Below are 15,396 nucleotides of genomic sequence, written 5' to 3' on the forward strand. Positions count from 1 at the left end.
TACTTTGGTAAGATTATAGTTTGGAACTGGAGAGACTCTTCTGCTAAAGGGGATAGATTGGAAAAGTGCTTAAATTGGGAAATCCTGTTTATGTTATCAAAAAGGTATCTTCTTCAGCGGAAGCGCGGTTGCATAAAAGGCTACAATGACACAAACTTTATAAATTATGAGTATCAGCAGCTTAAAAAGTTAAGGGAATAATTTTCTGATTATTGTTTCAAAAGCGTCGCAGATTTTATAGTTGAGTCGCTTGACCCTTAGGCCGGCCTGTCCCTATAAAGAATTCCTTTATAAATTCCCACCTTCAACAAAAGCTTTACTTGACAGCCATCTCAACCAAAGCAGCTTTTTTTTCAACTCTTAGGTCATTTTTTGTATTCTCCACAAATCATTGATACTCGTACAGAAGGGATAAAAATTGGGATATGAATTCCAAGATATAGAATGTGGAAAGCATTAATTGGAGTGCAACAAGATGTTAACATCAATATTACCACAATCATGATCCAATCAAGTTAAACAAAAGTAGGCAATATTTAAATAGTATTCAACGCACTATGCAAAAAAGGAAAAAGTTATAAGAAAAATAATTCCAAGATATAAGCCATGAAAATATTGACATAGAGACGAATACCAAACATGTCACCGACATGTAACACCAATAATAATTTTAAAAAATATAAGTGATTGAGTGTAGCCAAATGCATCAGGTTCATGTCAAAGTCAGACACTATCGCATGTCAAACACCAAACATACCTTCAAATTGAAGTCTCCGTGTTACATAAGATATGAGCACAAAAATAAATGTCTATTGCTAGGGGTTGAAGTGAGAGACAGTTAACAAGAGACTATCTGAAGATTAGTTAGTTTTGTCAGTTCACTTCATTCCAATAACCCATCTATCCAATGTTCTATACACACACACAAGATACCAAGCATGGTTCAACACTAAAAACTTAACAGCATTAGTTGGATAAGAGAAGAATAAGAAACTAACAATAACAGCAAAATAATAACCAATAAACCATCATATTCTTATCCCTACCATGATTTTATAGTGAGTACATTGTTATAGTATGCATTACAAGCAACAAAATAATCAAGTGTTTAGAAATCAAGTATCAAATAAAGATTGTATTTTTCACTATACCAATTGAATGGAGGAAGTTTATGAAACTTCATTTGTACATGAAAATATGAAATAACTCGATAAACAACAACTGCTGCCACTTGGCTATCTGTTTCATCAATCAGCCACACAATTTTCCCACCAAATCTGTATATTAAGCTGTGATAATTAGAGTCAACTAGGGACTTTTCATGTTTTTCTGGATCTGTGAGACATATAATCAGAAGATGACTGACATTGGTATTTTTTTTCCTTTGCACTTCCGTATGTTTGCACTTTGCACCCGGTAGCGATCCTGCACACTGGATCGTCATCATTGACTTAGCGATCCTGCACACTCGATCGTCATCATTGACTTTCATTTTCCAGGCAAAATGCAATCTGCAGAATACTTGCAAATTGTATGAAATTGTTTACTGGCCAATTTCTGATAGTGTGCATATCCAACCAATTACGATGACTGAGCGCTGTTAAAATCAACTCTTATAAATCAAAGTTGATTTGGATATTGAACACTTAATCCTTTTAGTTTTAGGAGTATCCAACGCATATCATTGTATACAACCTTTGAAAGTTTGAGGTCTTACGTTTGAGGATCTGGACCAATAAATCCCTGTATCCGGAGTTCCTTAGCTTCGAGAAGTTGTAGTTGAATAACATATTTTACAGGATATCAGCAACACAACCTGCTCCAACATTCACCGATGGTTTTTCGAACTTTCAGAGGTTTACAGATCTGTTGAACAGCTAAGGCCCAAGTAGAAGGTTTAGGCAGCAAAAATTTCTTAAGCATCACTTCTATAATATTGGAAGCACCAACAGTTCTCTGTCGCTTAATTAATCGGACTACAAGCTCGTCAAGAAACTCCCTCCCATCTTGAGGTGGATCCATATTGTCTCGTAAAGTTTTTAAGAAAATATCGCAAGTAATAAAATCAGGATCACAACCTTGATCTAACATAGTATTTAGAATATCAATAGCGCGGGATACACTATTCATCGTGCAAAAAGCGTTTAGAAGTATGTTGTATGTAACCACATCGGGTTGTAACTTCGGCTCGTGACAAAGCATCTGATGGAAAAGTTTCATCCCTTGGTCTACTAACTGAGCATTACAAAAGCCATGAATCATTGAACTATAAGCCACAACATCTAATTTGATTCCTCTACTCAACATTTGCTTCCACACCATTAACGCCTCCGTAAGCTTCCCATTCTTGCACAATCCATTAATAAGTATACTGTAACAAACCTCGTGATGATTACAATTATTATCCGTCATCTCTTTCCAAATAAGAATAGCTTTATGACTATCACCTGCTTCAAAATAACCCCACATCAAGGAGCTATAAGTGAAAGTATTTGGAAGGTGGCCTTTCTTCTTCATCTCTAATAGGTATTCCTTTGCTTCATCTGTCTTACCTTCTCGACAAAGACCGTCGATAAGAGCAGAATACACTATAGTATTCGGTTCACATCCTTTTTCAACCATTTCCTTCCATAACTGCATCCCCTGCTCGTATTTCCCCTCCTTGAACAATCCACTAATAAGAGACGAGTAAATAAACTCATTCCCACGATGACCCTTCTCTTCCAACGAAACCAACACGCGCACCCCATCCAAAGCCCTACCATTCTTAACAAATCCATCAATGAGTGTCCCAAAAGTAACATCATTAGGAACACATTTATTCGACACCATTCGATTCAATAAACTCATCGCCTTATCCAACTTACCCTTAAGACACAAACCATGAACTAGCGAATTATACGTTACTTCATTCGGAACACAACCCTTCAGAAACATATTATCGACTAGCTTGGATGCACGCGCCAAATCACCTTTCTTACACAACGCACTTATCAAAACATTAAACGAAACAGGGTTCGGGAATATACCTTCAACCTGCATCTCATCTAACAACGAAACCGCCTCATCAATCCTACCCACATTACACAAACCATGCATCAACGTCGAATATGTATAATTATCAGGAACACAATTCCTAAGACTAATCCCTCTAAAAACCTCAACAGCTTGATCAACCAAACCAAGTCTACACAAAGCCTTAATCAACAAATTAAAACTAAGTCCATTAGGATGAACATGATTAAAATTCTTGGAATCAACAACATTAGAATAAAAATCCAAAGCAAGATTAAAATTACCTTCTTGAATAACAACATTAAGAACAGAATTGAAAGATTTAACAGTTTGCTTACAGTGAAACTCAACATCCATTCTATGAAACAAGTCCAAAGCTTTTTCAGGTAAATGTGCTTTCCCATAAGCTTTGAAAATAACAATGAAGTTTTTCTCAATAAAGACTCGATTTTCGCGCTTCATTCGATTAAGAAGATGTTCCAAGGAATCGAAATCGAAAGAAGAAGCGAAGTTTTCGATGAGGGAATAGAAAGATAAATCGCCTAATTTGTAAGAACCCCATTTGTGGGAAGTGGTTGTTGTTGATTTGAAGATTTGGGGTGAAACTGGAGGAGGATAAGGATGGTTTGAGGAAGAGAAAGAGAGAAGGGTTTGGGTTTGGGTTTGAGAGAAGGGTTTTAGGGGAAGTGAGTGTTTGAGAAGATTTGTGGGAAATTTTGAACATTTTGGCATGGCATGAATGGAACAAAGATTGGTTTTTGTTTGGTTGAGGAAATGGTTTTATGTTTGAAATTTGTGGGAATAACGTTTGTGTCTTGTGGTGTTAACTCTCTCACTCTAAAATTGAATTCGACCTAAAAGGCTAAAACTAGAGACTAGAGTTCGTTATTTTTTATTTTTTTATACAGAATTCGTTATTCAAAATCACCAATTTACCCTTAAAATTGTAGAGATGGGACAATTTATTTACGGCAAAATGCTTGACGCTGCCTATGAAAATTTTATGCATTTAATATTTTGGCTTAAATTCAATTTTACCCCTATTTTGAATAAATTGGAATTTTATCCCCTTATTTTATAATTTTTTGGATTTAGCCCCCAAAATTCTGGACAAAATTTTCTTTTTAGCCTCGACTTCAAAGTTTCGCACATGACTCAATTTTGATCAATAATTCACCAAACTGTTACCCAAATGACCGTAATCGAGATAGTTTTCCGCAGAATCAAAACTCACTAAATTTGGAGTTATAGAGAGAGATTAACTACTGTTTTAATGATGGTCTGTCTAAATTAATTATCGTATGGTCCTACTACTGGTATTTTCGTCATGTAAAAAAAATCCAAAAAATTATAAAATAGGGGGGCAAAATTTCGGATTTTAAAATAGGGGGTAAAATTCCGATTTATTCAAAATAGGAGGGTAAAATTGCATTTAAGCCTAATATTTTAAAAATTACATGAGGCACAAGTGAAGATTATTTAAATGTTTGACTAATTGTTAGTCGGTGTAGTAGTGATTGGCGATAGACTTGGTAGGGAGGAACACGGTTCGATATCCGCAACTGTGATCTGGAGGAGACTGAAACCACCTGATGTCAGAACTCATCCCGAATCAGATTAAGCGGTCCATTGGGCCATGGTCAAAACCGAATAAGTAAATAAATAAATAAATAAAATAAATGGTTTACTAGGAGGAGGAAGAGCAATTGTAGGTTGACCAAATTGAAAGAATGACATGAACGTGAAAGTATTATTTTTCGTGGTTTGTTTCTGAAGAATGTGGTTAAACCATTTAAATAAGTTGAGAATTGAGCAATTATGCACCAGGCAGGCCACAACCAAGAGTAACTTAAGCAAACTATTATAGTAGAACCTCTCTAAAGACAAAGTAGCGTTCAATAGAAACATAGTCAAGGAATCTCTAGATAGACTAGTTGCATTAGTTGGCAATTGATTCGGTGGTTATCGAAGAAAGACTGAACTGCTCTCGGTGATCTTTTTTCTTTGGTCTTAAAAGGCGGAGGCTGATGTACGCGCTCTGCATACTAGATGTGGTTGTCGTAAGATTGATGTCTTCAATATGCTTCTTTGCAGATTCATTTTCTGTCTTAAATCTTGTCATTTGCAGGTTTGTGGATTGATGCTGGCAGATTGGGTGGTCTTGGTATTGTATTCATTTCATTGTTTTAGTATTGCCTTGTTTGGAGTGAGTTAGTTAGGAGTCATTAGTAGTCGTTTCGCAAGAGTGTTTTTGTTCCCTGCATAATTTTGCAGGTCGTTTCAATTTCGTTCGAGTGGAGGCTCTTTTTGTATCTTATTGAGAACACTACACTAGCTTTGTATTTTGTATGCACTTTCCAGCACTTCTTGTACTTGCAGTGCTTGTCTCATACATTGATAGAATAAAGTATTAAAAATGTGAGTATTTTTAAGCGTATTTGTAATGCGCGCATGGAAAATTTAAGAAGACTTGGAGACATCTTAGATAAAAAAACAATGACATTTATTTATACAAGGACTAATTACTTATAGAACTTCATATAACATATGAAACTGAGTAATGGAAGATAAAATTCACAATTATCTTAAGGCTCTTCAATCTTAGCAGTATCTGTGTGATTATCTTTGATAGTTTGCATCTTCTCTTGTTGATGAGCCATATCATAAGTTGAATGAAGACCAAAGAAAACATAGTAAACCAACATTACCAAAGTGCATATTCCAAATCTTAGAAAAGCTTTAGATTCCAAAGATCCCATAAGAAAAATATTTGTTGCAATTGACAAAGATGGCAACCATGGAACAAGTGGAACACCCCAAAATCTTGGTTTCCTTTGTTGAGTCAAAAAAAGTGACATGCCGAGAGTTGCGAAAAACCAAACAGGAATAGTGATAATATATCCAAACCAACCATTAGGCTTTAATCCCCAATAAGCTGAAATTCCCATTGAAGAAGCAACAATGAGAATCAAAAATATAACAAACTTTAAATGATTCTCTTTTGTTGTAACTCCACTAACATAGTACCTTCTCACCAATAGTGCAATCGGCATCATCATGAAAACGAAAAGTGTGCTTACTGATATTAAACTTGATAACACATCCAAGCCGGTGAAAAAGGCTATACAAGAACTTGAAATAGTTATCAAAAGTGTTGCGTTAATCGGTGTTCGGGTTTTCGGATGTACGAGAGAAAACCAAGGAGGGATCATGTGCGAACGTGCGATGTGAGCTATATAACGCGCCTGTCCTAATCCTCCTACTAAAAGCACTGTTGTCATACCTTTCAATGCACCGAAAGCTACGACATATTTTGCCCAATTCATTCCGACTTTTTGAAATGCAACCGAAAAGGGAGCACCAGTATCAATATCAGTGTATTTCTGCATCATGCTTAGTGAAAGTGCCATCAAACAATAAATCAATGTGATCATCGACATTGAACCAATCAGGGCTATTGGTATGTCTTTCGGTGGATTCTTAGTTTCTTCGGCCATGGTTGCAATATTGTCGAAACCTCCATATGCAAAATAAAGAATTGCAGATGCTTGAAATACACCTTTAGCTCCATGAGGAAAAAAAGGCGTAAGGTTCGATGTATTTGCATGACAAAACCCTGCAATGATTACGAATATGATTACAGCAGTGTTGATTGCCGATGCTATCCAATTGAGAAGCGATGTTTTTCTTGTGCTGATCATGACAATTATTCCGGAGATTACTAGAACACCAACTGCTATAGGGTCTAGCAAATTGTATCCATCTTTGAGATGATGTGCTTTGATTCGAAGCGAATCTTTTGGACGATTCAAAAGGCTAGTGAAGTAAGATGTCCATGCTCTTGATACTGCTGCACTTCCAAGTACGCATTCGAGAAGTATGTTACCGGCTGCTATGAAAGCAACAAAGTCACCTAATTCAATTCTTAGGTAAGCAAATGAACCACCTGCAGCCGGAACTTCAACAGCGAATTCTGTATAGCAGAAAACAGAAAGCATTGCTGAAATTCCTGATGCTACATAGGATAAGACTATCGCTGCTCCTGCATGATTATGGGCTTCTTGTCCAGTTAGGACAAAAATTCCTGCACCAATCACTGAACCAAAGCCAAACCACATTAGGTCCCACCAGTTAAGGCATTTTTTCATTTCATTCTCACTTTTTTTCTTGAGCTCTAGTGTCTCAGTTGCATCATCTGATCTTGTCTGAACACGATCCTTGAACCTTAACCATGTTTGTGAAAGAGCAAAAACATAGTTGTTCCAGCTTTGAAATGATTCCTCTGGCAAGAAATCTTGTTTGCTCCATCTCCAATAACTTTTTGGTTGTTCTTGCTCATCCATGGCTTTTGTGGAAGTCATTCAAAAAAATTGTTTGTTTACTGAAGAAAATCAGAAGATTGCTTTGAAATAAATAAAGATCTCAAATCAGTGACATAAACTATTTTGTCAGTTAGTGTGGAATTTGAAACTTTTTCAGTTGTCTTATATGTCCATTTGATGGATGGACATGTACTTCTTTATATGAAAAGGATCAATTCTAACATTATTAAATTGATCTTATATTTTTATATATACAGATATGCAGGATATTCTGAACCACAGAAGTCACACTCTAATATAAATCAGATAATGTCTGCAAGTAATAGCTCAACTGGCAAAATTGACGAAATTAACTAGGTCAGACACCATCACCAGGGTTCGAACTTCGGTCCCTCCACTTTGTATGTTTGAGTTTCCAATAACCTTTACATCTATCTACCGAAAAAATAAATATAAATCAGATAATAAGATCTTGAATATAGTATCTGGTATAGGAAAGTGAAGTAGTAAATGTGAATGTGCCTGCATGCTAAAGCTAAGTTGGAGACAAAGGATGAGTAGTCAAAGCACACACGTTTCTCTTTGGAAAATAATTGAAATGGAAATTAGTCCTCGTGTCTGTTTCAAAAAAATAAGGATCTAGTGGAAAAAACACATTTTAAATCAGGGATTTTAAATCAGCTGCCATCCACCTGATTTAAAATGTTAAGATCAAGGGACACGCTGGGAATTTTAAAAATTAAAGTGATATTAAGTCAGGCTACCTGACTTAAAAACATTTCATAATTAAAATAAAAATATAAAAATTAATAAAATAGAAAACGAAAGATGGTTCTCACAAACGCGACCTTCTCCCTCAACACGGACAAAACCGAACCCTAAACGCCTCTCCGCCGCGAACTTCTCCCTCTTTGCAACGAAGCCCTAAACGCCTCTCCACGAATCCCCTCTCTCCGATGCCTCTCGGCGAACCTTCCTTCCTCTGCGACGAAATCCTTTCTACTACCACCGGTGACTTTGTTCTTCCGCCTCGTTGTTCAGAGTTTTCAAGGTTAAATCGGTTTTCCTTTCGATTCCAGTCTTCTCATTCTTCAATAGATTATGATTCTAATTTTCCTTTTGTTTTGCTTCATTTTGCTTTCAGAGTTTTCAAGGGTTTTTCAACAGTTCTCTTCGTTGTTGCCGCCATCATCACGTTCAAGTCTTAATCAATATGTATCCCTATTTCTTCAGTAAGTAGATCTGAACTATGTTTATCTCAATCTCAATTTTCTATGATGTGTGATACTATGGTTTCTAAGCTTCGATTTGGAATCTGGTAGTTCTGTCCAGAATTTGCGATTAGACAATTGTTTCCCACGTTCTTGATGCTTGTAGATTTCTCCACACATTTAGTTATCAGTAACTTATTTAACATCAGTGATAATTTATTCTAGTTAAATAGATGAAATAAGGTATAAAGGTGCTTTTGGTAAGGTACTTTAATCTACTGTTCAATATCCGCTAATTTTTTTGTCAAATAGAGTCATACTTTTGTGGAAATTTGTCTTTGAAACAACTGAAATCCCTAATTTTATCTTTACCATTTTGATTGTTGGAAACTCTCCAGTGTATGTACATGTTTTGGATATAGAGATTAGGAACATGAAGGAAAGCATTCTAAATCTGAATTACCACTTTTGATGGTTATGTAAGTTTATAATATATTTTTGTTGGATTGCATACTCTTTATTTGATAGTTCTTAAAAGTTGTTGTGCTTGTTGCTAACTATAAGTTGTTGGATGGTTTCTTAGTTCCCTTGTGATTTAAGACTTTTTACCAATTCACATGTACTGATTGCTTGTAGAATTTTTGGTTGTGCTTTTTCTCTTTTAATTTGGTAGTTTAGAAGCAGTGATAATTCTTATGGACGATTGTACTTTTTAGCAATATTGTGATCAGAATTTTGTATTCTATGTAGGTTATACATTTATTGATATGGTTATACTTGAAGAACCAATAGAGAGGTATCATTAGTTGAAGCTTGTTTGGAATCTTCATTTTTAGTTCTCTTCATTGACCAACTGATTGAAATGATATACTATTCTCAAGTTCTATCAATAGACATACATTGATTATTATCATAACTTTCAGGATATATTACAAACTCAATGGCACTAAGGATTGGTTGCTTTAATCAAAGGAATTTTCATAAGTTTTGTTTGCTTCAATGACACTATCAATAGTCAGACACCATTGTGAGTATATAAGTTTTGTTTGTCTTTAGCTTAGAGCATACCCTTTTGTTTGTCTTTAGTTAGCATTTGGTAGAATTAGAAAATGTGTCTAATGCTTAGTATATATCATAAGTAAAACTGATACTATTCTTTGACACTGATCTATTAATTTGTTCTTTTCTATTGTGATTCTTTCTTATCTTGTAGGCATTTCCTGTTATGTTTTTATGGAATAATTGGCAATTGGCATGACTTAGTTTTTGCAAGGAGTTGAAAAAATTAAGAGTTAAAGGTAATATCTATATCTTATATTAAGATCTTTCTTGATTGAATCTTTCTGTATATTAAGACTTTAGAAGTTTCACCACGGAGGTGATGGTGATGAGTTTGTCAGAATATTATTTCATCATTTGAAAAGATTGTGCAGTATAGAGAGGCTAGATAGAAGAATACTAGTAAGGTTTATGATGCCATCATCAACCGAAAAGTATGTAGATTGGAATAAAGACTCATTTTTTAAATTAATTATATCTTTATAGGTGAAAAAACGATCATATCTAACTCTTAAATGCCACCATCTCTGTTTCATTGTAGAGAGGGCTGATGTTTAAGTTTCAATTTCCCATCTTGGCTGATTGCTAGTTAACTATGTGTTGGTAATCATTATCATAGTATTTTAAAGAGATTTATTCAATTATCATACTTGAGTACTGCTGCTAATTGATTTTTGTGATATTGGTTGTTGTCATTTCTAGGCTTTATTTTCTCTAAGTTGTTAATTTTATTAGGCTTCTATGTTGAGCTGAGTTTATCTTCTTCTTTTTTCCTTTTCAGAATTAAAAGGTCTGAGGACAACCCTGTGGAAATATGGAGATGATTGATTCAACCCAGCGATTTTAAGAATGGTCTCCCGAAACCAACTTATAAGTTAAATGTTAAAGGAGGAGACAAAGTTAAGCATACAAATAGAAGGAATCGAGGTTACAAGTATAAATTTGTAACTTTACGATTTATAATTGATTATTCTAGGTATATGATATTAACTCTACTATTATGGAATGATTTTAGTATATATAAGTATAATTTATGCTATTAGGTGTATGGTACTCTATTATTATAGTATGATAATTTTAGTGTAGAAGTATAATTTTGTAACTTTATGTTATTAATGGATGATTTTGGATTTTTGAATTAAATAAATTTTGGTGTATGTTACTCGAGAAACAATAGTAAAAGAAAAAAATTAATAGAATTTAAATCGGGTGAGATATGAACAGATTTAAAATAACGTTTTTTAAATCGGTTGAACCGATTTAATTTTGGATTTTAAATCGGATCAAATATATTTAAAAACTTCCAATGACTTTTTAAACATTTTTTAAATCAGGCAAACTGATTTAATAAACTCTTTGAAATCGGGCAACCCGATTTAATAAAATCTTTTAAATCGGTTCGAAACCCGATTTAAAAACGAAAAACTTACTAAATCGACGGAATTTAAATCGGTCCCAGAACCGATTTAAAAAGCCTTCCAGAACCGATTTAATAAGTGTTTTTTGCACTAGTCTGTAGAGTGTAGACCAATCAGTGTACTAGAATGGAGATTTTTGCTGCTGTCAGTGTTGTCCATATGCGCCCTTAAAATTTTAAAATTCTATGGAATATTATTGGTGATTGCTAGAATACTGAAGTGTCTTGTATGGTCAACGGTTGATTGATATTTAAAAATCACTCGAAACTTTGACAACGAGTGACACAATTGTTGTTAGAGTTTTGAACGATTTTCAAACATCAGTCCACCGTGGACCATATGTGACACTTCTTCATCCTAAAAGTCACCGATCATATTTATCATTTAGTTCCTTTCTGTGCAACTTGTAATTTACTTGTAGACTTACTTAAGTCAACACCACTATAGGCCATGAATCCTTGTCTGGTGTGTCTTTGTATTATGTCTGGATGGAATCAATCTTTTCCTACTGTGGACCTTATCAGTTATTTGGGGTCCACATCAAATCATTTTCATAATTATTGTCCATACCTATGTTTACATACATCAAGCTGGAATATGATAAGATTGTGTTTAATTTTTTTTGTATTAACTCTTTGGTTTTCAGGGGAATGCGCCCCGGCATAACCAAGAATTGTTTCTACCAGGAATCGAACTTAGGTTCTCCCGAACGATTCATCCTAGGGGGAACTCATTAACCACTTGGGTCCAATGTATGTCTTGGTTAGATTGTGTTTAGCTAAAGAGTTTAATTATGTTTATCATGCAAAAACTTAAATTCAACAGGCTATTAGAATTGAATATGCATCCTCAATAAATATTTGGCTTCTATGTAAAAATGAAATTTGGAGTTGATTGAAACTGAAAAAGAACCATCAACCTCAGTAAGAGATTATAATAGAAATGTGGCATATAATTATCAACAGGAAATTTCAAATTTTAACCAAAATTACAACAAATATGTATATCATTAAATAAATTTAAAACTTTTAAATAGGTTCCTTTAAGTACCAATCAAATTTCTTACTCAAGGTTGTGGTATCAGCGTCGAAAAATACTCAGTAGAGTAGAGAATAATGGCGTGCGATAATTTTGGGACCATTGCTAGGATGGAGAAGTGTCTCATGTGGTCAACCGCAAACCGTTACTTGCAAGTCACTCAAAACTTTGGCAAAGACTGACGTTGTCACCTTTAAGTAGAAGTTCAGAGTCCTTTATGTCCTTACAGCTAAAACAGTGACATGGTCGATATTGATTCGACCAAAACAAAGTAAAAGAATCATAAGTTGAGTTTTGAACACTACTATTTATTTTTTCTTATCGAATAGACATCAGTTGACTCACTATCTCAATCATAAGGACACATAATACTATAAGCTTCTACTTACGGAGATGCTACATTCTATATTACATAGTACAAAATAAAACCTTTCAAATAAATACTTACATGTGATCTACGAGATAAAACCAGTTTGATATTAAATATGACAGAAACAAACTTTCTAACACGGTTTTTCCATCGTAACACTGTTATTGGATGAAATTCATGTAAACCATACCACTCTGAGAATGAATTACACTAAATAAAGAAGGGTTTGTCTAACATGTGCAATATTGCACATGTTAAAGCAACCAAAAGTAGTAACTTCCACACGATTTAATGGGACCTACACGAATTTAATGTGGTAGAAAATGTCCTGCTATCACAATTCTAAATATGATATGTCATAACTCATGGGTACATGCATGTAGAAAACAGAAAAGTGGATTATATAAACAAAGTAATTTTAAAATGCACATATTGCACACATGCACTGGCTATGAGAGGAAAAAGCAAAGGCAATATGTACATGTGCAATAATTCATGAAGCTGAAAATAACGAATAACGATTTTCATCAAACCATAAATTTATTTTCAATAGTACTCCCTCCGGTCCTTATTATACGAAAAACTTCATTTTTATAAATTTATCGATGAATCTAAAAAGTGAATTGTTACTTATGATAGTAAATGAAAGATACAATTTACAAGGGAGCAATTAAACTAGCACTACTTCCTAAGATACATTGAAATTGTTCTACTTGCCATGCAATGAATCTAAACTCTTGGGAAAATGAAACATTAAAGAGGTCTAGGAATATGAAACATTGAAGTTTTTTTGTTTCCAACAAGTAATTAGATCATTATTTAGTAAATATTAATACAAGGATTAACAAGTAATTTGCATGATAAACATTACAATCTTCATCTTAAGGCCCTTCAATCTTAGTAGTTTCTGCATTCACTTTGACAGTTTCCACCTCTTTTTTATAAGCAAGATCATAAGTTGCATGGAGACCAAAGAAAACATAGTAAAACAACATTACCAAAGTACATATTCCAAATCTTATAAAAGCTTCAGATTCCAAAGATCCCATGAGAAAAATAGTTGTTGCAATTGACATAGATGGTAACCATGGAACAAGTGGAACACCCCAAAATCTTGGTTTCCTTTGTTGAGTCAAAAAGATTGACATCCCAAGAGTTGAAAAGAACCAAATAGGAACAGTTATTGTATATCCAATCCAACCATTAGGCCTTAATCCCCAATAAGCTGAAATTCCCATTGAAGAACCAACAATGAGAAACAAAAACATAACAAGCTTTAATAGATTCTCTCTTGTTGTAACACCTCTAACATAGTACCTTCTAACCAAAAGTGCGATCGATATCATCACGAAAATGAAAAGTACACTTACTGATAACAAACTTGACAGAACATCCAAGCTAGTGAAAAAGGCTATTAAAGCACTTGAAATTGTAATCAAGAGTGTAGCGTTTATTGGTGTTCCTGTTTTCGGATGTACAAGAGCAAACCAAGGAGGGATCATGTGCGAACGCGCAATGTGAACGATATAACGCGCAGTTCCTAATCGTCCTACTAAAAGAACTGTTGTCATACCTTTCAATGCACCGAAAGCTACTACGTATTTGGCCCAATTCATTCCAACTTTTTGAAATGCAATTGAATAAGCTGCACCTGTATCTATATCAGTGTATTTCTGCATCATGCTTAGTGAAAGTGCCATCAAAGAATAAATCACTATCACAATTGACATTGAACCAACCAAACCTATTGGTATATCCCTTTGTGGATTTTTAGTTTCTTCAGCCATTGTTGCAACACTTTCAAAACCTCCATATGCAAAATAAAGAATTGCAGAAGCTTGAAATACACCTTTAGCTCCATAAGGGAAAAAAGGCGTCAGATTCGATGTATTCGCATGACAAAACCCTGCAATTATTACAAATATAACAACAGTTGTATTAACTGCTGATGCTATCCAATTCAGATATGAAGTTTTCCTTGTGCTGATCATCGCGATTATTCCGGCTATTACCAGAACACTAACTGCTATAGGGTCTAGTGAATTGTAACCTTCTTTTAGATTATGTGCTTTGATTCGAAGCGAATCTTTCGGAAGATTCAAAAGACTTGTGAAGTATGAAGTCCATGATCTTGATACTGCTGCACTTCCAAGTACAGATTCAAGAAGTATATTACCTGCTGCCATGAAAGCAACAAAATCACCTAACTCAATTCTTAGGTAAGCAAATGAACCGCCTGCAGCCGGAACTTCAACGGCGAATTCTGTGTAACAGAAAACAGCAAGCATTGCTGAAATTCCTGAAACAACATAAGATAAAACAATTGCTGGTCCTGCATGGTTATGAGCTTCTTGTCCTGTTAAGACATAGATTCCTGCACCAATCAATGCACCAAAGCCAAACCAGATTAGATCTCACCAATTGAGACATTTTTTCATTTCATTCTCACTTTGTTTCTGAAGCTCTTGTGTCTCAGTTGCATCATCTGATCTTGTCTGAACACGATCCTTGAACCTTAACCATGTTTGTGAAAGAGCAGAAACATAGTTGTTCCAGCTTTGAAATGATTCCTCTGGTAAGAAATCTTGTTTGCTCCATCTCCAATAGCTTCTTTGTGGTTCATGATTTTCATTGTCTTTTGTGGATGCCATGCATAAAAATTGTGTGTTTAGTGATGATGTTGAATGGATTAGAATGTGTTAATGAAGAAAAATAAAGTCATAGGTTTGAAATATATAAATAGATAAGACCACAAAGTCAAACAAGTGTCAAACCATTTTGTCAGTTAGTGTTCAATTCAATACTTCTTAGGATACACAATTCTATGTGCATTTAGTATTCTATTTTGTCACTTGGTGTGAAATTCAACACTGATTAATGTATCTGACCTGATTATAGATTAAATACATCATTTATTTAATAAATGACTTTTGCATTTATGTCTATATCCTTATACTTCTTCC

General features: G+C 34.5%; 2 protein-coding genes, 1 long non-coding RNA gene and 1 pseudogene across 10 annotated transcripts; 1 reads left to right on the forward strand and 3 right to left on the reverse strand.

Moving 5' to 3' along the window:
- Positions 1 to 873: 873 nt before the first annotated feature.
- Positions 874 to 3,886, reverse strand: LOC123887522 (pentatricopeptide repeat-containing protein At4g20090). The gene has a single exon (XM_045936848.1). The coding sequence runs from the start codon at positions 3,745 to 3,747 to the stop codon at positions 1,804 to 1,806; it is 1,944 nt and encodes a 647-aa protein (XP_045792804.1). The 5' UTR covers positions 3,748 to 3,886; the 3' UTR covers positions 874 to 1,803.
- A 1,608-nt stretch (positions 3,887 to 5,494) lies between these two features.
- On the reverse strand, positions 5,495 to 7,551 carry LOC123884388 (cationic amino acid transporter 5-like). Its single transcript, XM_045933474.1, has one exon. The coding sequence runs from the start codon at positions 7,374 to 7,376 to the stop codon at positions 5,601 to 5,603; it is 1,776 nt and encodes a 591-aa protein (XP_045789430.1). The 5' UTR covers positions 7,377 to 7,551; the 3' UTR covers positions 5,495 to 5,600.
- Positions 7,552 to 8,119: 568 nt separating this feature from the next.
- LOC123884390 lies at positions 8,120 to 11,114 on the forward strand. Of its 8 annotated transcripts, XR_006800753.1 has the most exons (7): positions 8,137 to 8,388; positions 8,482 to 8,569; positions 9,299 to 9,344; positions 9,472 to 9,575; positions 9,762 to 10,041; positions 10,149 to 10,210; positions 10,389 to 11,114. It is a non-coding gene; the product is annotated as an uncharacterized LOC123884390 (long non-coding RNA). The 8 variants fall into 8 exon arrangements; XR_006800749.1 differs by having other exon boundaries at positions 9,762 to 10,210; XR_006800748.1 differs by lacking the exon at positions 10,149 to 10,210 and having other exon boundaries at positions 9,762 to 9,846.
- A 2,065-nt stretch (positions 11,115 to 13,179) lies between these two features.
- LOC123884812 lies at positions 13,180 to 15,084 on the reverse strand (annotated as a pseudogene).
- Between the last annotated feature and the right edge of the window lie 312 nt (positions 15,085 to 15,396).

Source organism: Trifolium pratense, linkage group LG5 (assembly GCF_020283565.1).
Source record: "Trifolium pratense cultivar HEN17-A07 linkage group LG5, ARS_RC_1.1, whole genome shotgun sequence".
NCBI lineage: Eukaryota > Viridiplantae > Streptophyta > Magnoliopsida > Fabales > Fabaceae > Trifolium > Trifolium pratense.